Source organism: Mustelus asterias, chromosome 19 (assembly GCF_964213995.1).
Source record: "Mustelus asterias chromosome 19, sMusAst1.hap1.1, whole genome shotgun sequence".
In the NCBI taxonomy this organism is placed as follows: Eukaryota; Metazoa; Chordata; class Chondrichthyes; order Carcharhiniformes; family Triakidae; genus Mustelus; species Mustelus asterias.
The window spans coordinates 5,374,224-5,396,675 of record NC_135819.1 but is presented as its reverse complement, the minus strand read 5'-3'; the positions used below and the strand labels follow the sequence as shown (position 1 = coordinate 5,396,675).

Here is a 22,452-nt window from a genome sequence, read left to right as displayed (position 1 = left end):
TGTCTGCATGAATTTGCTCCGGGTGCTCCGATTTCTTCCCGAAAGACGTGCTGGTTAAGGGTGCATTGGCCATGCTAAATTCTCCCTCAGTGTACCCGAACAGGCGCCAGAGTGTGGCGACTGGGGGATTTTCCCAGTAACTTCATTGCAGTGTTAATGTAAGTCTATTTGTGACACTAATAAATAAACTTAAATGTAATATTTTACCATCCTGCATGACTTAAATTGTCAATTTTTATAAGAGAATCAACACAATTTTTTTAACAGAAGAATCACGAAAGATATATATGTATAAAATAATTCAATCCATTTTATTTATAGAAAAATACCTGCCTAAAATAGGAGACAGTCATTAAAAAATATACAAAATATATATATATATACATATCTTTTTAACATTGTAAAAAAAATGTTTTCTGTCAGAATAAACATTTCACGTACACCAGTTTGAATATCTTACAGTGAATCAAAAATAAACTACCACAGGTGCTGGATATCTGAAATATAGACAGGAACGTTCTTCCTGTTAGATGCAATGTCAAAGACCCAAAATGTTCCATCTCCACAGATGTTGTGTCTGGCCAGCTGTGTGTTTCCTCACTTTGTGTTTTTACAGTAATGTGAATTGTGAGCCAGGCTCTGAGTTACCAACAAGAAGGTGTGGCGATCATTTGAAAGCATTGACATCCCGGCAGTGTTCGTAAAAACAGGGTTCGGTCAGTTTGACTTTACTTCACAACTCCGGAGACGCGATCTAACTTTCACCACTGCAAAAACAAGGTGAGTTTTGTTCCCTCCTGCCTAGCATCTGCATCAACAGGTCTCAAATCATAGAATTCCTACAGTGCGGAAGGAGGCCATTCAGCCCAGCGAGTCTGCACCGACCACAATCCCACCCAGGCCCTATCCCCATAACCCCAAGCATTTACCCTAGCTAGTCCCCCTCACACCAAGGGGCAATTTAGCATGGTTAATCCACCTAACCCGCACATCTTTGGACACTAAGGGGCAATTTAGCATGGCCAATCCACCTAACCCACACATCTTTGGACACTAAGGGGCAATTTACCATGGCCAATCCACTTAACCTACACATCTTTGGACACTAAGGGGCAATTTAGCACGGCCGATCCACCTAACCCACACATCTTTGGACACTAAGGGGCAATTTAGCACGGCCGATCCACCTAACCCACACATCTTTGGACACTAAGGGGGCAATTTAGCACGGCCAATCCACCTAACCCACACATCTTTGGAAACTAAGGGGCAATTTAGCATGGCCAATCCACCTAACCCGCACATCTTCGGACAGTGGGAGGAAACAGGAGCACCAAGAGGAAACACAAGCAGACATGGGGAGAATGTGCAGACTCCACACAGACAGTGACCCAAGCTGGGAATTGAACCCAGGTCCCTGGCGCTGTGAGGCAGCAGTGCCAACCACTGTGCCACCGTGCCACCCAAAACCTTGCTTGTGATCTTAAACTTATAGAATTAGAGAATCCCTACAGTACAGAAGGAGGCCATTTGGCCCATCGAGTCTGTACTGACCACAATCCCAACTAGGCCCTATCCCGTAAATTTACCCTGCTAATCCCCCTGACACTAGGGTCCATTTTAGCATGGCCAATCAACCTAACCCGCACATCCTTGGACTGTGGACTGTGATGCACCACTGCAATATGGCCTCCCCTCTGCCCGCCACATTGGTCTCCAAGAGAGGGATACGCTTTGCAGCCACATTAAGTTGCTCCAAAAGTGTTGATGCGGGAAATAGTTCAGTATCAAAAAATGGGAAAAGATTTCAGTGTGCCCTCCGTATTAATATTTTAAAACAACTCAAGTGTAATGGGCGTCCAACAGAAAAATAGTAACATACTGGACAAAGTATGCGGTCTACCCCACAGAGGCTCCCGCAAAAATTCTTTGTAACTAGCCTAGGTGTGGGTGTGTTGTTACAGAAGAATGCACCATTCATTCTCCCTTTCTCTATCCACCAACACAGACTCCAGTCCTGATATTGTTTAGTCATCAATGCGGTAGCACTTTTAAAACTGATAAGCTGTGTGCTTATCCAAAAGTTCAATGGTCCTCATACCACTCAGAGGAGGTTCCGTTCCTTGCTAACCTTTAGTTCCCCCCCCTTCCTCTCTTGAAGGCATTGACTCTTTGCAAACATCCAGTGCCTCATCCAATTGCTCCTTACTCATTTTTCTTTAGGGCCCTAACCGGCCATTTGAAGCCAGCGATCGTCACCTTTGAGTGTGAGCCTTGGCACCACAGCGTTAGGGTGTCGGGCTGCATGGTGGTGCAGTGGTTAGAACTGCTGCCTCAAGCGCCAGGGACCCAGGTTCAATTCCGGCCTTGAGTCACTGTCTGTGCGGAGTTTGCATGTTCTCTCCGTGTCGGAGTGGGTTTCCTCCGGGTGCTCCGGTTTCCTCCAACAGTCCAAGGATGTCTGGGTTAGGTGGATTGGCCATGCTAAATTGCCCTTAGTGTCCAAAGGTGTGCAGGTTAGGTGGATTGGCCATGCTAAATTGTCCTTACTGTCCAAAGATGTGTGGGTTAGGCGGATTGGCCATGCTAAATTGTCCCTTAGTGTCAGGGGGAGTAGCAGGGTAAATACATGGGGTTACGGGGATAGGACCTGAGTGGGACTGTTGTCAGTGCAGGCTCAATGGGCTGAATGACCTCCTTCTGCACTGTAGGGATGCTATGATTAGCCACTCAAATCTGGAGGGCTAAACCAATTTCCCTCTCTTTAGCCCAGGATCACTGAAAGAAAGACTTGCAAATTACCTCGCACTATTCACACCCTCAGGTTGTCCCCAGAGTGATTTACAGCCAATTAGGAACTTTTTTGACATGAAGTCACTTTTGTAATGTCAGTCAATTTGTGCACAGCAAGCTCCCACAAACAGCAATATGATCATGGCCAGATTTTCTCTCTCTCTCTCAGTGAAATTAATTGAATGATAAATATTGGTGGACATCTTTGGACATTAAGGGGCAATTTAGCATGGCCAATCCACCTAACCTACATATCTTTGGACACTAAGGGGGCAATTTAGCATGGCCAATCCACCTAACCTACACATCTTTGGACACTAAGGGGGCAATTTAGCATGGCCAATCCACCTAACCTACACATCTTTGGACACTAAGGGGGCAATTTAGCATGGCCAATCCACCTAACCTGCACACCTTGGGAGGAAACCCACACAGACACAGGGAGGACGTGCAAACGCCACACAGACAGTCACCCCCAGGCCGGAATCGAACCCGGGTGCCTGATGCTGTTGTTTGGTTTGACTCTGGAATGTCAGCCTTGACTTCTATGCTCAGGTCTTTGTGTTCGGACTTGACCCAGTGACCTTTCAACTCGAAGGCACTGAACCAGAGCCAGGGGGTCAGCCTGAGGCTAGTTATGCACTTCTTACCATCACTTCATCTCAGTCTAGCTAATGCTGTACAGTCTGTAATGAAATTTGGGGACGGGGGTGTTCGAGTGGTTTAAGGTACAAGTTGAACCCCAATAAAGCATCGGTGATGATGAGGGTAAGTGGGGGGGGGGGCATTGACTGTCTTGCATGATTAATAAGTAAGACTTAACTGCTTATTCTGTTTACAAGCGGAGAAATTACGGCCGGAATTCTCTGCCCTGGCCCACGGCTGGGATTCTCCAGTCCCGCTGCAGTGAGTGGCGTTTGTGGCTGAGCGTCAAATTCCCCGTTCTCACTGGTGTGCGAGATCGGAGAATTCCGGCCACGTGACTCTTCCCGAGCTCACCTCACTGCGGCATAACGGGGTTGGGGCCCTTGCACGTCTCGATGGCAAACGTTGCGCCTCTCCTCAAGGCGAATTTCTGTTTCCTAGTCTTAGTCTTAATCTTAGTCATTAGTCCGTCTTGACCATCTGGCTTGGGCCTTCACATTCACACGCGCCACCAAAAAAAATCAGGTCGGCATTCGCATCTTAACGTCATCCCAAGGTTCCTCTCGATTCTTCACAAGAGAAGTCTTCTAAAACACTTGTGCACTGTAATTTGGAGTTACAACAAGCAATTGACGTACAAGAGATAAGTGTTTGGCTTGAGGTTCTGTAAGTGTCTTCTCCAAACTGAATGGTCCCAATCTGCTGATCCGGTCACCTCTCCTCTTCCCCTGCTTGTGTGGACACAAGCCCGAGTCTCGATCATCTTCAAATTCTTCCTGGAATAAGACTCTTTCTAAGAAGGAATTGGCCCTTCTCAATCAGTACCCCGTCTCTAAATTTGCTGCACCGACCTTCTGGAGCTGAATCAACTCAGTTTTCGTTTGGGTTTGGACTTTGGTTCTGATCCAGCTCCTGCCCCTTACTCCTCTTCAGATTGGCATGTCAAGGGTGTTGAACCCCGGCATGTCGGTGAGTTAGCTTGCTTCACTATTGCAGCAGCCGATGGAATACATTCCCTCCAGTCTCTACCGAGGCGACGTTAGCTGCAGGCCACCCCTCTTTTGCTTACGAAAGGTTTGAAAGGAAGCGGGTTGGTCAATGGTTCTGAATTCGAGGCGCGTACGCACTCTGGGAGATCTTCCCTCCTGTAAAGGTTTGTGTAAATTCCCAGGTCCGCCGTGTTCCTACGGGACAGAAAGTCCACCATGCTGAAATCGGCCGAAACGCCAGAGTCCGAGATCTGAAGGGAAGGGTAAGTTCTGTCTCTCTCCAGCTTAAACCTCAATGGATTCAGATAGAGCAACTGTCCACCAGGGTTGTCCCTGGCATGGTCAAAGCGTGTTGGCGTCACCGGACTTCCTTGCTCTATCCCGCTGGACAGGGACGACTGCCGCGACATTGAGTCACCGCGCGAGTATTCCTCCTCTGCGGTAGAAGAACTTTCCTCCCGAGAGCTCAGTCTCGAGCTCTCGAACAGCAACTGCAAAGGCATCTCTTCATCCGAGACATCGTTGCTGCTCAGAGTGAACCTGCGGGCCTGATGTAGCGAGGAGACGCCCGGCAAGAAATTCTGATTCAAGACCACATAGGCCTCTGTGTTATCCGGCGTTCCTGTCCCTCTAGCCGGCCACTTGCCCTCATCCATCAGGTCCTCCCGCCGCAGCTTAAACGGCTCCGATCCGGAGAACAGGAAGTCTTGCTCGTCCAGGAAGACTTCCTGGCGTTTGACTTTGGCCAAGTCCGGCGGGAAGGTCTTTACCTCGGACAAGATCTCCAGCGCGGTGGCCTGCTCGTCGCTGCTGAAGAACTGCAGGCCCCACCAAATTTGCCCACTGCTTCGGCCCAACCATTCCTGCAAAGGACAAGCGAGATCGTTACCCTTGGTTACCGGCGGATGGACGCGGGCGAGGAACGAAGGCACCGCAAAAAGGCACCTACTTTCCCGCTCCCCTGCCCACCTCCCTCATCCAACAAATTACTCCCAAGGTTCCTCTCGATTCTTCACAAGAGAAGCCTTCTAAAACCCTCGAGGGTTGGAACAGAAAGTCAATAAGAATTGAAGAGTCCAGAATGTGCTCCATAAAGTTTTACCTGAAAGTTTCCTCTGTACACGGTAAACAACCCATCAAACATATTCTCAGGAGAGGGTACCAGAGGCCATATCTTTTCCTTTATCGTTCTGAAAATGAATAAAAGTTCCAGTTGGTGTTGGAGCGGGATAAATATGTTCCTGTCAGAGGATTTGACTGCATTTCTTTGCGCTCATCAAAGGGCGGCATGGTGGCGCAGTGGTTAGCACTGCTGCCTCCCAGCGACAGGGACCCGGGTTCGATTCCCGGCTTGGGTCACTGTCTGTGTGGAGTTGGCACGTTCTCCCCGTGTTTGCGTGGGTTTCCTCCCACAGTCCGAGAGACTGGTTAGGTTGATTGGCCATGCTAAATTGCCTCTTAGTGTCAGTGGGACTAGCAGGATAAATACGTGGGGATAGGGCCTGGGTGAGATTGTGGTCGGTGCAGACTCGATGGACCGAATGGCCTCCTTCTGCACTGTCGGGATTCTACTCTATGAAGCGTGTCAGTGTCCCCAATGGAATTCTTACCATTTGCATTGAACGCTTTCGAATGGGGTGCGGATTGGCCCCCACGTTGCACTTTCTGCGCTCCCCCTCGTTGCCGGCACGCAACTCGGCCTTGACTCCCACCTGGACAGCAATGTGCCAACCCAGCCGGCCGAGTCTGCCAATTGGTTCTGTGCTGCGGGCAGCTCTGACCTTTGGGAACGGAGTTGGGAAGACGGCACCTCGGACCTGTGTTGCCGGCAAACTGACGGCGCACCGCGCTGATCTGCGTTATATTTGAGGCAGCACCCGGCGACGGGCTAACCGTATAAAACACCGGTGGGACTGGAAAATCCCACTGGCGGCCAATGAGCCGCCTCTGCTGCCGGGGGAAGGAATGGAAAATCCCGTTGATTTAACATTTCATGTGAAAGTCAGCGTCTCCGACAGTGCAGCACCAACACTGGGATTTATGTCTTCCTAGGCCTGCAAACTTCTGAAGCTAAGGCGGCCTCCACCCACTGAGCCCATCCAGCGGGCGCTTCATTCTTTCTTTTGGCTTGTGCCAGAGTTGCGACACACAGCAATGTTGGTGGAGGAGTCACATTCACCCATGTCGACGGAAAGATAGGGTACCTGCGGTGGGTGACAAAGATGGTCAGGAACAGCAACAGCACGATCATGACCAGGATCAGCGACAGAATGAGGATCAACGGATCCAGGTCTGGGGAACAGGAAAGTATCTGAAGTCAGCACAGATTCTGCAAGCGTTTCTCTAGACTGCGCAGACAGCCAATTTTCTTTAACATGACCCCCCCTACCCCCGCTCCACCCCCGCAGGGAGACCCACTCAAGGAATATGTTTTTTGCAACACCCATGTACAGACTGATTTCAAAGGGTAATGCTGCCCACTTGGACATTGTCACAGGAGGAAACTTCCCCTCACTGTCAGCACTGTTTGTAATTCTCATGATAATTATATGGTTTGCATGAAGCCACCATCACTATTCCCTCTATCTTCCACACACTCTCTCTCCTCTACGTTCTCTCCTCTGTTATCTCTCTCACTCTCCCATCATCTCTCTCTCTCCTCATCACTCTCTCGTTCTATTCTCCTCTCTCTCCACACTGTCTCTCTCTCTCCTCCACTCTCTCTATCTTCCACTTTCTCTCTCTCTTCCACTCTCTCTCTCTCTCCCCTCATTTCTCTCTCTCTCCCCCTCTCTCTCTCTCTCCCCCCCTCATCTCTCTCTCTCTCTCGATCTATCCTCCTCTCTCCCACTCTCTCTCCCTGCCACTCTGCCTCTCCTCTGCGCTCTCCATTTCTCCACCACACACACGCACTCTCTCTCTCCCTCTCTCTCTACCTCTCTCTCCCTCTCTCTCCCTCTTTCTCCGCACCTCCCACCATCTCTCTCCCTCTCCTCGTCTCTCTCTATCTATCCTCCCCTCTCTCACTCTCCCTGCCACTTTGCCCCTCCTCCGCTCTCTCTTTCTCCACCACACACTCTCTCGCTATCTCTCTCCCTCTCCCTCCCCACACCCCTCCCCCACCATCTCTCTCTCTCTCGCTTCTCATCTCTCGCTTTTTCTAACCTCTTCTCTCTCACTCTCTCCCTGCCTCTCCTCCACTCTCTCTCTCCCTCCCCCCCCCCCCCCCATTCTGTCTCTCCTGTGCTTCCTCTCTTTTTCCTCCACACTCTCTCTCTCCTCCACTCTCTCGCTCTCTATCCCCCCATCTCTCTCTCTCCCCCCTCATCTCTCTCTCTCTCTATCTATCCTTCTATAGAACATAGAACAGTACAGCACAGAACAGGCCCTTCGGCCCACGATGTTGTGCCGAGCTTTATCTGAAACCATGATCAAGCTATCCCACCCCCTATCATCCTGGTGTGCTCCATGTGCCTATCCAATAACCGCTTAAATGTTCCTAAAGTGTCTGAATCCACTATCACTGCAGGCAGTCCATTCCACACCCCAACCACTCTCTGCGTAAAGAACCTACCTCTGACATCCTTCCTGTATCTCCCACCATGAACTTCTCTCTACCCTCCTGACATCAGAAACGCAAAGAGCCTCTACACCTCAGTATTCAAGGGCTTTGCTCATGGTAGGTTCACTTATTGTTCAGATACACTGACTAAAGGGCATTGTTTAATTAAGTATTTGGAGTACTTACAAAGAGAGACCGCTGGGATTGCTGCATTCCATGAATAAACCCAAAAATCAAGAAAATTGGTGTCTAGTTTTGCACGTCACCAACTGGCTCAGAGTTGACGTTAGTGACAGACTGGAATGGAGTTGGCAAAATGGGTAGATCGGAAAGAAATCGGGGGAAGAAAAGGTATATTTGGAAGAATAATTCAAATTCAACTGAGACAGAAGAACCAAGGTGTAAATACCCAACCCTGACAGGAAATATGTAGGGACCACAATGCTGGCATAGACCTGTTGGGCTGAATGGCCTGTTGCAATGCTATAAAGCTCGATATAATTCCATTTGATACCACAGGGGAAGGTGGGCTTGATTTCTGGAGCAGGAATTTAGTGGGTTTGTGTCACCCGTTTCTAACGTGAGTCTTCCCAGTGGAACTTACTGTGTCACGGTGTGAGATGATGCACCTTGGACTGGAGAAATCCCACTCCATAAATCGGGGTGGCACGCTGGCACAGTGGGTTAGCACTGCTGTCTTACAGCGCCAGGGACTCGGGTTTGATTCCCGGGTTGGGTCACTGTCTGTGTGTAGAGTTTTGCACATTCTCCCCGTGTCTGCGTGGGTTTCCTCCGGGTGCTCTGGTTTCCTCCCACGGTCTGAAAGGCGGGTTGGTTAGGGTGCATTGACCCGAACAGGCGCCGGAGTGTGGGCGACTAAAGGAATTTCACAGTAACTTCACTGCAGTGTGTTAATGTAAGCCTTACTTGGTGACGAATAAATAGACTTTTAACTTTAACTCTCGCCCCGCAGAAGGTGGAGAATGCCTGCGCGGAAAAGGCAGAGAGAATTCGAGTACCTGACTCTGTAATGGCGGACACAGGCTGGGACCACACAGTCCAGTAACCATCAATGGCGATTCCGTCAGGCTTGGCACGAATACTGATGAGGTACTCGGTCTGCGATTTAAGCCCCAGGATGAGGAATTCTGTCTTTTTGATGGTCTCCACCTGCACAGATAGATAGAAGGTCATCATAGAATCCTTACAGTGCACAAAAAGGCTATTCGGCCCATCGGGTCTGCACTGACAACAATCGCACCCAGGCCCTATCCCCGTAAACCTACACCTTTTCCCCATAACCCCGCAAGTTTCTACTATCGCAGATTATTTCCCTTTCGAAAGCCTTGATTGCATCTTCCTTGCCCATACTCATAGAATCATAGAATCTCTACAGTGCAGAAGGAGGCCATTCGGCCCATCGAGTCTGCACTGACAACAATCCCACCCAGGCCCTATCCCCGTAACCCCACATATTTACCCCACTAATCCCTCTAACCTACACATCCCGGGACACGAGAGTCATAGAGGTTTACAGCATGGAAACAGGCCCTTCGGCCCAACTTGTCCATGCCGCCCTTTTTAAAAAAAACTCCTAAGCTAATCCCAATTGCCCGCGTTTGGCCCATATCCCTCTATACCCATCGTACCCATGTAACTGTCTAAATGCTTTTTAAAAGACAAAATTGTACCCGCCTCTACTACTGCCTCTGACAGCTCGTTCCAGACACTGACCACCCTCTGTGTGAAAAAATTGTCCCTCTGGACCTTTTTCTATCTCTCCCCTCTCACCTTAAACCTATGCCCTCTAGTTTTGGACTCCCCTACCTTTGGGAAAAGATATTGACTATCTAGCTGATCTGTGCCCCTCATTATTTTATAGACCTCTGTGAGGGGCAATTTAGCACGGCCAATGCACCTAACCCACACATCTTTGGAGTGTGGGAAGAAACCGGAGCACCCGGAGGAAACCCACGCAGACACGGGGAGAACGTGCAGACTGCGCTCAGACAGTGACCCGAGCCGGGAATCGAACCCGGGCCCCTGGAGCTGTGAGGCCGCAGTGCCGCTGAAATAGTGTTTTGTACAAGCTTCATCAGTAGTGACATCTTGGGATCGATTGGGACTCATGAGGCTCTATCTACCCATGCACTGAAAGGTGGATTCAGTTTACCTTTTGTACACTGGAACCGACTGAAGAAAATTTGACTTCGTACATCAAAGTGTTTTCCAGGTACTTCAGCTGTGGTGCTGACCACTTGATGTGAAGCTGGTCGGGTTTCTCAGTCCGCTGCACGGTGATGTTAGATGGCGGATCTAAAATAACTGAGAAAAGAAAAGGGAAGTGAAAGGTGAGAGCTCTTAATTCTGCCCTGTGCTACGAACGTGGGCACAGGAGGACGCCATTCAGCCCTCGAAGCATGTTCCGCCCACCCATTAACCAATGAGATCATGGCGGCACAGTGGTTAAAGGAGATCTTACATATCCCAAGGCACCCGTTTGCAGAAGAGCGGATGTTTCTCAAGTAAGGGTGGCACAGTGGTTAGCACCGCTGCCTCACAGCGCCAGGGACCCAGGTTCAATTCCACCCTCGGGTGGATGACTGTGTGGAGTCTGCACGTTCTCCCCGTGCCTGCGTGGGTTTCTTCCAGGTGCTCCGGTTTCCTCCCACAGTCCAAAAGACGGCACGGTAGCACAATGGGTAGCACTGCTGCTTCACAGCTCCAGGGACCTGGGTTCGATTCCCGGCTCGGGTCACTGTCTGTGTGGAGTTTGCACATTCTCCTCGTGTCTGCGTGGGTTTCCTCCGGGTGCTCCGGTTTCCTCCCACAGTCCAAAGATGTGCGGGTTAGGTTGATTGGCCATGCTAAAATTGCCTTTAGTGTCTTGGGATGCGTAGGTTAGAGGGATTAGTGGGTAGGATATGGGGGTAGGCTCTGGGTGGGATTGTGGGCGGTGCAGACTCAATGGGCCGAATGGCCTCTTTCTGTGCTGTAGGGTTTCTAAGATTTCTAAGAAAATGTGCTGGTTAGGCAGATTGACCATGCTAAATTTCCCCTTAGTCTCCAAAAATGTGCAGGTTCGGTGGATTAGCCATGCTAAATTGTCCCTTAGTGTCCAAAGGTGTGTAGGTTTGATGGATTAGCCATGATAAATGTACGGGATTAGGGGATAGAGCGGGGGAAAGGGCCTGGGTGAGTCCCATCTGGCAGAGTCTCTTACCCAGGCCCTGTTTCCACCCGTAACCTCCACATTTCCCATGGCCAATCTATCTAACCTACCCATCTTTGGACACTAAGGGGCAATTTAGCATGGTCAATCCACCTGACCTTCTTTGGACTGTGGGAGGAAACCGGAGCACCCAAAGGAAACCCACGCAGACACGGGAGGAGAACGTGCAGATCCGGCACAGACAGTGACCCAAGCCGGGAATCGAATCTGGGTCCCTGACGCTGTTAGGCAGCAGTGCTAACCCACTGTGCCGTCCCACTGTGCCACCATGCCGCTCCATTGTAATGTAGGAAACACAGCGAGGTCCCACAAAGAGAAAAGTGATAATGAGCGGGTCATTTGTTTTTGGTGAACCGGAGGGATTTGGTCAGGACTCCAGATGCAATTCTCCTGGTCTCCTTTGATTTGTTCCATGGAATCTTTTATCTCCGCGTCTCATCCGAGAGACGCAAGTTCTGATTGTACCGAGGGTGTGCCGCACTAAGAACAATACAGCACAGGAACAGGCCCTTTGACCCTCCAAGCCTGCGCCACTCATATGCCCACTAGACCATTCTTTTGTATCCCTCTATTCGCAGTCTGTTCATGTGGCTATCTAGACAAGTCTTAAACGATCCCAGCATGTCCGCCTCAATCACCTTGCTTGGCAGTGCATTCCAGGCCCCCACCACCCTCTGTGTAAAATATGTCCCCCTGACATCTGTGTTGAACCTTGCCCCCCTCACCTTGAACCCATGACCCCTTGTGTTCGTCACCTCCGACCTGGGAAAAAGCTTCCCACCGTTCACTCTATCTATGCCCTTCATAATTTTATACACCTCTATTAGGTCACCCCCTCATCCTCCGTCTTTCCAGGGAGAACAACTCCAGTTTACCTAATCTCTCCTCATAGCTAAGACCCTCCATACTAGGCAACATCCTGGTAAACCTTCTCTGTACTCTCTCCAAAGCCTCCACGTCCTTCTGGTAGTGTGGTACCTTCTGGTAGTACTGCGCTGGGGTGTCAGCTGAGATTATATCTTTCGAGTGGGACTTGAATCAACAATCAGGCTGAGAGTGCTACCCACTGAACCATTGCCGTTACCTTAGCAAACTCCTAGGGTGTACTCACCTACACTGTTGATGTAGATGTTCCGTCTGACCACTATCACAGAGTTTAATGACACCTCGATTTCCAGTGGGGCAAATAAAAAAACATCTATCATTGGAAATGTGCAGATGTATCGACTCATATTGCTGCCAATCCTTTCCGTGGATAGAAGGCATTCTTTCTTCTCTCCATCATCCCTGTAGGATTAAGGAACATTTCAGAAGGCGTCAGGAAAACAAAGATAGTTTTATGGGATTTATATTTGTATTGGTAAACAGTAGAAATAGTTTTAAATGTGTTTAATTTAACATTTCTCTACCCAGAAGAGTAAAACCCATTGTTAGATTCATGCTGGACAAAGGTGTTTTTTTGTGTGGGGGTTGGTTTCAATTCCAACTGCAATTCTATTGTGCTTAGAGAGGGTTATGCTGTGAAGAATAAATATTGGGAACAGTGGTTGCTTAGCGACTAGAGGCCCTTGTAAAGTAGCAAAGCTTTCTTAGTTTTAGCTGGCGATATTGCAGTTGGAGACAGGACACCGGGGAGTGAACATCTCTCAACTCATGGACATTGGTGCGTAAGTCACCTGGTCGCTGTTCGCATGCCTATTCTTTGGATTTCTAATGTGAGGTAGGATTAAAATCAACCGTCATGCCTTCTGTTGATTTGCATCACGCTGGGTGGCACAGTGGCACAGTGGTTAGCACTGCTGCCTCACGGCACCAGGGACCCGGGATCAATTCGGGCCTCGGGTCACTGTCTGTGTGGAGTTTGCATATTCTCCCTGTGTCTGCATGGGTTTCCTCCGGGTGCTCCGGTTTCCTGCCACGATCCAAAGATGTGCGGGTTAGGTTGATTGGCTGTGCTAAACTAGCGTCAGGGGATTAGTGGGGTAAATATGTGGGGTTACGGGGATAGGGCCTGGGTGGGATTGTGGTCGGTGCAGACTCGATGGTCTGAATGGCCTCCTTCAGCACTGGAGGGATTCTATGGTTCTAAGGGGCAATTTAGCATGGCCAATCCAGCTAACCTGCACATCTTTGGACTGTGGGACCAGAGCACCCAAAGGAAACCCACGGGGAGAACGTGCAAACTCCACACGGACAGCTACCCAAGGTGGGAATCAAACCCGAATCCCTGGCGCTGTATTGGAATTAAAAGGCTAATGATGACCATAGTCAATAGTTGCAAAAACCCATCTGGTTCACCAATGTCCTTTGGGGAAGGAAATCCGCCGTCCTTACCCGGTCTGGTCTACACGTGACTCCAGACCAACAGCAATGTGGCTGACTCTTAACTGCCCTTCTGAAATGGCCAAGTGAGTGACTCAGTTCAAGGGCAAACATGAATGGGTGACAAATGTTGGCCTTGCCAGCGATGCCCTCATCCCATGGATTAATAAAATCAGCGTCGCAAAAGCCCATCTGGTTCACAAATGTCTCCCTTCAGAGAAGGGAAATCTGCTGTCCTTACTTGGTCAGGCCTAGACTCCAGATGCTCTGCCGAGAAGGGCGATTAGGGATGGGGAACAAATACTTAGCCCTGCCCACCCACATCCCTTGAAATCAGGAAGAGGTTAGTTATTGACATACTGCATGTACTGGTAGAACAACCGGTATTCACTGGTGTTGCCGCCGCCATCCCTTTTATCCCAGAAGCAAAGGAAGTCTTCCAGCGTTTGAGTGAAGCAGTTCAGTGGTTTTGATCCCACTCCGGCGACCTGGAGCACTAGATCGAAACAGAGATTGTATCAGTCACACCGAACAGGCCATGCTAAATTGTCCCTTAGTGTCCAAAGATGTGCAGGTTAGGTGGATTGGCCATGCTAAATTGTCCCTTAGTGTCCAAAGATGTGCAGGTTAGGTGGATTGGCCATGCTAAATTGTCCCTTAGTGTCCAAAGATGTGCAGGTTAGGTTCGATTGGCCATGCTAAATTGCCCCGTAGTGTCCAAAGATGTATAGGTTAGGTGGATTGGCCATGCTAAATTGTCCCTTAGTGTCCCAAGATGTATAGGTTAGGTGGATTGGCCATGCTAAATTGTCCCTTAGTGTCCCAAGATGTATAGGTTAGGTGGATTGGCCATGCTAAATTGTCCCTTAGTGTCCAAAGATGTATAGGTTAGGTGGATTGGCCATGCTAAATTGTCCCTTAGTGTCCAAAGATGTGTAGGTTAGGTGGATTGGCCATGCTAAATTGTCCCTTAGTGTCCAAAGATGTGCAAGTTAGATGGATTGGCCATGCTAAATTGCCCCTTAGTGTCCCAAGATATGTAGATTAGGTGGATGGGCCATGCCAAATTGCCTCTTAGTGTCCAAAGATATGCAGGTTAGGTGGATTAGCCATGGTAAATGCACAGGGTTATGGGAATAGGGCAGAGGGAAGGGATTGGGTGGGATGCTCTTTTGGAGAGTCCCTCCAGTGCAGACTTCATGGGCTGAATGGCCTCTTTCTGCACTGTAGGGATTGAGTGATTCTAAATCAAATCTTGAGGTGAGAAAGGCATGGGGTTACGGGGATAAGGTCTGGGTGGGGTTGAAGCTTGATAGGCTGAATGGTCTCCTTCCGCACTGTAGAGATTCTATGAAAACTCTGACAGCAGCAGGGAAGAAGCTGTTCTCGAGTCGGCTGGTACGTGATCTCAGACTTTTGTATCTTTTTCCCAACGGAAGAAGGTGGAAGAGAGAATGTCTGGGGTGCGTGGGGTCTTTGATTATGCTGGCTGCTTTTCCCGAGGCAGCGTGAAGTGTAGACAGTCAGTGGATGGGAGGCTGGTTTGCGTGATGGACTGGGCTATGTTCAAAGCCCTTGGGCAGGGGGTCAAGTTACCCCAAGTTATATCAGTCACATTCCTGACTTTTTGATTCTAAAGAGGAATGGGCGAGCCTTTGTATCTTTTTGTAGATTTTTTTAACAAAGAAAATAATGTTCCGTTGTGATCTATTGGTGCTTTATGTGAAGTGAGTTGAGGAATGTATGATGGACACCTCCACATGCACACTCGCACACACACATGTATGTACACTCACACATACATGCACATGCACGCACGCATGCATGCACATGTAAACACATGCGCACATGCACACACTTATTTATTAGCCTCACAAGTAGGCTTACATTAACACTGCAATGAAGTCACTGCGAAAATCCCCTAGTCGCCACACTCCGGCGCCTGTTCAGGGACACTGAGGGAGATTTTAACACGGCCAATCCACCTAACCTGCACATCTTTGGACTGTGGGAGGAAACCGGAGCACCCGGGGGAAACCCACACAGACACGGGGAGAATGTGCAAACTCCACACAGACAGTGACCCAAGCCGGGAATTGAACCCGGGTCCCTGGCGCTGCGAGGCAGCCGTGCTAACCACTGTGCCACCGTGCCGCCTACAAATGGGATGGATGTGTTGGCCGAATAATGTCTGGGGGCTGGGGGGCACTGGTCTAGTGGTATAATCGTGAGACTAATGTTCTGGGAACCCGGATTCGAATCCCACCACGGCAGATGGTGGAATTTGAATTCGATAAATCAAAATATCTGGAATTGAGAATCTACTGATGACTATGAAACCATTGTCGGAAAAACATATCTGGTTTCTTTAGGGAAGGAAATCTGCCATCCTTACCCGGTCTGGCCTACATGTGACCCCAGAGCCACAGCAATGTGGTTGACTCTCAACTGCCCTCAGGCAACTAGGAATGGGCAATAAATGCTGGCCCAGCCAGCGACGCCCATGTCCCACAAATGAATAACAAAATAGGAAGACACACCTTCCCCTCCCCCGGACACTCTGCCCACAAAGGTGGCCTGGCTCCTTTGTTTTCCACCAATGAGCTTTAAGCGTCGCTGGGGGAGCACCCTCATGGTGTCATAGCCTCCAGGTTACTAACCATTTATTCCAGGCGGGTGCTGCCCCGAAGGTAGAAGACCTCCAACTGAGCCGCCATGCCACTCCAGAATAATAAGTAAATCACTTAAACTTAGATTCACTACCCTCGGAGAGAAGAAATTCCTCTCAGAGGAATGAGGGTGACCCCCTTACTCTGAGATTTTACCCTTTGGTCCCAGACTCTTCCACAAGGGGAAATAACCTCTCAGCAGGTAGACCCTGTCCAAGCCTGCTGAGAATCCGATGTGTCTCAGTAAAGTCGCCTCTCATTCTTCTAAACTCCAATGAGTCCAGGCCAAACCTACTCAACCTCTCCTCGTAAGAAAATCCTTCCATACCCGGGATCGACCGAGTGAACCTTCTCTGGATTGCCTCCAAATATCTCCCCTTCGATTCAAAAGCATTCAAGACAGTTTAACGTCCCATCCGAAATACCCTTGAGGCCCGGAAGGTTCAGGAGAGGGAACCTGTTTATTTTAATGTCCAAAGATGTACGGGTTGGGTCGATTGGCCATGCTAAATTGACCCTAGTGTCAGGGGGGTTAGCAGGGTAAACGTGTGGGGTTATGGGAATAGGGTCTGGGTGGGATTGTGATTGGTGCATACTCGATGGGCCGAATGGCCTCCTTCTGCGCTGTCGGGATTCTACAATCATGCAAAAACTGGGGATGCTGGAATCTGAATCAAAAACAAAAAATGCTGGAAAATCTCAGCAGGTCTGGTGACATCTGTGGGGAAAGAACGGAGACGATGGCCGGAATTTCACTGCCCCGCCCCCCACGGGAATCGGAGCGGGCGAGGGACGGACCACGGAAAGGTCCGTTGACCTCAGGCGGGATTTTACGGCTTTGGGCCGTAAAAGCCCCGTCCAACGTTTCGTGTCTGGGGAAGGGGGCTCTGACGGACAGTCATCCAGATTCAAAACGCGGGCTCTATTCTCTCTCCACAGATGCCGTCAGCCCGGCCGAGATTTTCCAGCATGTTGTTGTTTATGTTAATGGCTGGTTTACGTGTTTTCTTGAAAGAAGTTGGGACGGAGAGCTAATCTTCCCCAGCCATGTGCGTTGAACTAATAAACTACAGCACTCTGCTCAAATGCCTTACTCTTGGCCCCATCTCTCGAGACACATGTTTGGAAAGATAAGATGTACTCCTAACATCACTGTTCACAAACCATGTGACAAACAACTGGCAGTTTGCACCCTATTTTCCCTTAAGTCATGTTATCTCAAGGCACCTGAACAAAACAAAACTGTTTTTGTTAACCCAATGTTCCGGAGGTGACCAACGAGATTCGAAGTCCTTTTTTTTTTGAGAAGGAAAACAACAAAAGTTGGATTTTACAACCACTCTTCGGAGTCAAATGCAAAAGGGGTTGGATAAATGCGAGTGGTTCACTGGCCAAAAGTGAACCTTGCTCAAGTGTACCCAGCTTAACTGCGGGGCGTAGGCATTTAACTAGCCCGTTCAAGGAATTATACAGAGTCAGATCAGTTCAGGAGGCCATTCTGCCCCATCAAACCCATGTTGGCACTCTATATACCAATTCAGCAAGGGATGCAATGACATAGTGGTATCATCACTAGACCATTAATCTCGAAACTCAGCTAATATACCAATCTGTATACCTCTGTATTACCAATCCAACAGGGGAGGTAATGCCCAGTGATATTATTATCATAGAATCCCTACAGTGCAGAAGGAGGTAATTCAGCCCATCAAGTCTGTACCAACCACAATCCCACCCAGACCCTATCCCTATAATCCTACTAACCCCCTGACACTAAAGGGCAATTTACCATGGCCAACCAACCTAACCCGCACACCTTTGGACTGTGGGAGGAAACCGGAGCACCCGGAGGAAACCCACGCAGACACGGGGAGAACGTGCAAACTCCACACAGACAGTGACCCGAGGCCGGAATCGAACCCAGGTTCGAATCTGCCCCTCCCCCCATAACCTGGCTGAAATTCGACAGGGGTCAAGGGAAGCATTAAACAGCCCATCCGCCCCTCGGGCCTACTGCGACCCTTAGATGGTCAATTGAAGGCCACTTGAAGGTCTCTCATCCTGCCCCCACCCCCTATGGCTGGGGAAGGCCACCTACCATGTGGGAAGCCCAGTAGCTTTAGCTGTGTAGGTTGGTCTCAACTTCAATGGTTGGTGAGGGCGGAGAACCTCTATTGTGGGTACCCCTAGGCCTGTGGAAGGCACCATTACTCCCCCGCGGCTATACTTGACTCTTTACCCCCCCCCCCCCCCACCCCCGGCCTCTCAGACCAGCCCCTCACCCACTCCCTTGCCAGGGCCTGCTGCCAGTCGGGTGCTAGTGATGCCCCAGATGTCCAGGGTGGTTCTGGCTCCATTTCTGCGGGGTCTTCATGCCAGCAGTGTCAACAGTTCTTGCCCGGTGCTGCCCTCTCGTCCACCCCCAGACTGTGCCACACAATTGTTTGGGCTGCTAACTGGGCAAGTGACAGTCCGGCCACACAAGGACCTGGCGATGACCGTCTCCAACTTGAGAGAACCTAACCATCACCCCTTGACATTCAACAACATTATCATCACTAAATCCCCTCCCATCAACATCCGGGGGGATTGGCCAGAAACTAAACTCGACCAGCTCACGAGCAGTGAGGATGCAATTCTGCAATGAGTAAGAACATAAGAACTAGGAGCAGGAGTAGGCCATCTGGCCCCTCGAGCCTGCCCCGCCATTCAATAAGATCATGGTTGATTTTTTCGTGGACTCAGCTCCACTTACCCGCCCGCTCACCATAACCCTTAATTCCTTCACTGTTCAAAAATTTATCTATCCTTGCCTTAAAACTTACCTCCTGACTCCCCAAAGCCTGTCCATCATCTACAAAGTGCAAGTAAGATGGATATGGGCCAAATGCGGGCAGTTGGGACTAGCTTAGTGGTAAAAAGTGGGCGGCATTGACAATTTGGGCCGAAGGGCCTGTTTCCATGCTGTAAACATCTATGACTCTAAGTCAGGAGTGTGATGGAAGACTCCCCACTTGCCTGGATGGGTGCAGCTCCCAACAACACTCAAGAAGCACCATTCAGGACAAAGCAGCCCCGCTTGACTGTCACCTCACCCACAAACACCCACTCCCTCCACCACCGACACACAGTGGCAGCCGTGTGTACCATCTACAAGATGCATTGCAGCAAGGCTCCTTTGACAACACCTTCCAAACCCACCACCTCTACCACCTAGAGGGGCAGCAGATGCATGAGAACATCATAATCATAGAATCATAGAATCCTACAGTGCAGAAAGAGGCCATTCGGCCCATCGAGTCTGTACCAACCACAATCCCACCCAGGCCCTATCCACATATCCCTACATATTTACCCACTAACCCCTCTAACCTATGCATCCCGGGACACTAAGGGGCAATTTAGAATGGCTAATCAACCTAGCCCGCACATCTTTGGACTGTGGGAGGAAACCGGAGCACCCGGAGGAAACCCACGCAGACACGGGGAGAATGTGCAAACTCCACACAGACAGCGACCCGAGCCGGGATTCAACAAGTTCCCCTCCAAAACCTCCCCTCAATCTGACTTGGAAATATATGGGCCGCTCCTTCGCTGTGGCTGGGTTCAAAATCCTGGAACACCCTCCCTAACAGCACCGTGGGTGTACCTTCACCACAGGGACTGCAGCGACTCAAGAAGGCAACTCACCACCACCTTCACAAGGGGCAACTAGGAACAGGCAACGACCTAGCCCAAATTGCACGAAATAATTTGTATAAATTCCAATAACTACACGTCTGGGGTCAGTCACATTGCTACGATTCAGTCAACGACAAGACAAAATGAATGGATTGTGGGGGCTGTTTAATTATTTAGCCATGATGTGGAGATGCCGGCGTTGGACTGGGGTAAACACAGTAAGAAGTTTAACAACACCAGGTTAAAGTCCAACAGGTTTATTTGGTAGCAAAAGCCACACAAGCTTTCGGAGCTCTAAGCCCCTTCTTCAGGTGAGGAAGGGGCCAGATGGCCTTCTCACCTGAAGAAGGGGCTTAGAGCTCCGAAAGCTTGTGTGGCTTTTGCTACCAAATAAACCTGTTGGACTTTAACCTGGTGTTGTTAAACTTCTTACTGTAATTATTTAGCAACACGACTAAAGATCAGCAACATAATTCTGGATCAGGATATTGAAATATTTATGCCGTGAATCTCCCGCAAGAGAGTTGTCACACTCCGGTGAGGGGTCCATTCCCCAGGCAACCAGCGTCTCTTACTCACAGGAAAGCAAATTTTATCTCAATGTAAATGAGCAAAAATTATGTCTTCCTTCAACTCAAACGAAGAACGTAGGAGTCGATCCTTCAGCCCCTGTTCTTCGAGTTATCCCCAGTCCAAGTCCAGTCTGTGCACAGACTTGCGACTGAGAGGCACAGTAATAAACACGAAAATTCCTTACTTTTTTCTTCCAAGTTCAACGATCCTGCCTTAAGGACAGCTGCAGCACTTAACATGACGAGGTAGAATCCTATTTTCCGCTGACTGCGGGGATGAATCATGGTGCAAGGTTTCCCCGTGGCGAAAGTCAAGTGTGTCCGATAGTTCCTACAAGTATTCTGAAGCCAAGTAAACACACACCACCAACGTGAGGCTGCCTTGCAAATCTTACGAGATCTGGCAGTGGGGGGTGAGGGGGAGCGCGAAAAGGACTGTCACTTCCAATCTATTACCAAGCTCCTTGGAAAATAGTCTCAACTCCCTCCCACAATGGTAAAGTCCAACATGATTGGACAAGCCAGTTCTAGTCTCGGTTGGAGGTCAAAGCAATTGGTTACACTTTTACTTAAGAACATAAGAAATAGGAGCAGGAGTAGGCCATCTGGCCCTTCGGGCCTGCCCCGCCATTCAACAAGATCATGGCTGATCTGAAGCGAATCAGTTCCACTTACCCGCCTGCTCCCCATATCCCCTAATTCCCTTATCGATCAGAAAACTATCTACCCGTGATTTAAACATATTCAACGAGGAAGCCTCCACCACTTCAATGGGCAGAGAATTCCAGAGATTCACTACCCTCTGAGAGAAGAAGTTCCCCCTCAACTCTGTTCTGAACCGGCCCCCCCTTATTTTGAGGCTGTGCCCTCTAGTTCTGGTTTCCCTTCTAAGTGGAAAGAATCTCTCCACCTCTACCCTATCCAGCCCCTTCATTATCTTATATGTCTCTATAAGATCACCCCTCATCCTTCTAAACTCCAACGAGTACAGACCCAATCTGTTTAATCTCTCCTCATAAGCTACACCCCTCATCTCCGGTATCAACCTGGTGAACCTTCTCTGCACTCCCTCCAAGGCCAATATATCCTTTCGCAAATAAGGGGACCAAAAGTGCACACAGTACTCCAGTTGCGGCCTCACCAGTGCCTTGTACAGTTGCAGCAAGACCTCCCCGCTTTTACATTCTATCCCCCTCGCGATAAAGGCCAACATTCCATTCGCCTTCTTGATCACCTGCTGCACCTGCAGACTGAGTTTTTGCAATTCGTGCACAAGGACCCCCAGGTCCCTCTGCACAGTCGCACGATGTAATTTTTCTCCATTTAAATAATATTCCAATTTACTATTATTTCTTCCAAAGTGGATAACCTCACATTTGCTAACGTTATATTCCATCTGCCAGATCCTCGCCCACTCGCTCAGCCTATCCAAATCTCTCTGCAGACTTTCCGCGTCCTCCACGCAATTCGCTTTCCCACTCACCTTCGTGTCATCAGCAAACTTGAATACCCTACATTCAGTCCCCTCCTCCAGATCATCTATGTAAATGGTAAACAATTGAGGCCCCAGCACCGATCCCTGCGGCACGCCACTGGCCACCAACTGCCAACCAGAAAAGCACCCACTTATCCCAACTCTCTGCTTCCTGTTAGATAGCCAATCCCCAATCCACGCCAACACCTTACCCCTAACTCCGTGTACCCCAATCTTCTGCAGCAACCTTTTGTGAGGCACCTTATCGAACGCCTTCTGAAAATCTAAAAACACCACATCCACCGGTTCCCCTCTGTCAACCGCACTAGTGACATCTTCATAAAAGTCCAGTTGATTCGTCAAACACGACTTTCCCTTCATGAATCCAAACTCTTCTTTCCGTATCGCACAAACTGGCGTCTCTCGCCACCTCGGGACGTCCCAAAAACACGACGCCACTGCCAAAATATCTCTGAGGTGTAGTCGCGGTTCCCTGATAGAGAGATCACCTTG

The 22,452-nt window shown here is 49.5% G+C and overlaps 1 protein-coding gene across 1 annotated transcript; it reads right to left on the bottom strand.

The window, feature by feature from the left end:
• Nucleotides 1-315: 315 nt before the first annotated feature.
• Nucleotides 316-20,881, bottom strand: epor (erythropoietin receptor). The gene is made up of 8 exons (XM_078234917.1): nucleotides 20,651-20,881; nucleotides 13,904-14,039; nucleotides 12,333-12,508; nucleotides 10,163-10,314; nucleotides 9,009-9,159; nucleotides 6,632-6,719; nucleotides 5,530-5,617; nucleotides 316-5,290 (listed from the first exon to the last, which is right to left on the bottom strand). Exons 1-8 carry the CDS (start codon nucleotides 20,748-20,750, stop codon nucleotides 4,478-4,480), a joined length of 1,704 nt encoding a protein of 567 aa, XP_078091043.1. The 5' UTR covers nucleotides 20,751-20,881; the 3' UTR covers nucleotides 316-4,477.
• Between the last annotated feature and the right edge of the window lie 1,571 nt (nucleotides 20,882-22,452).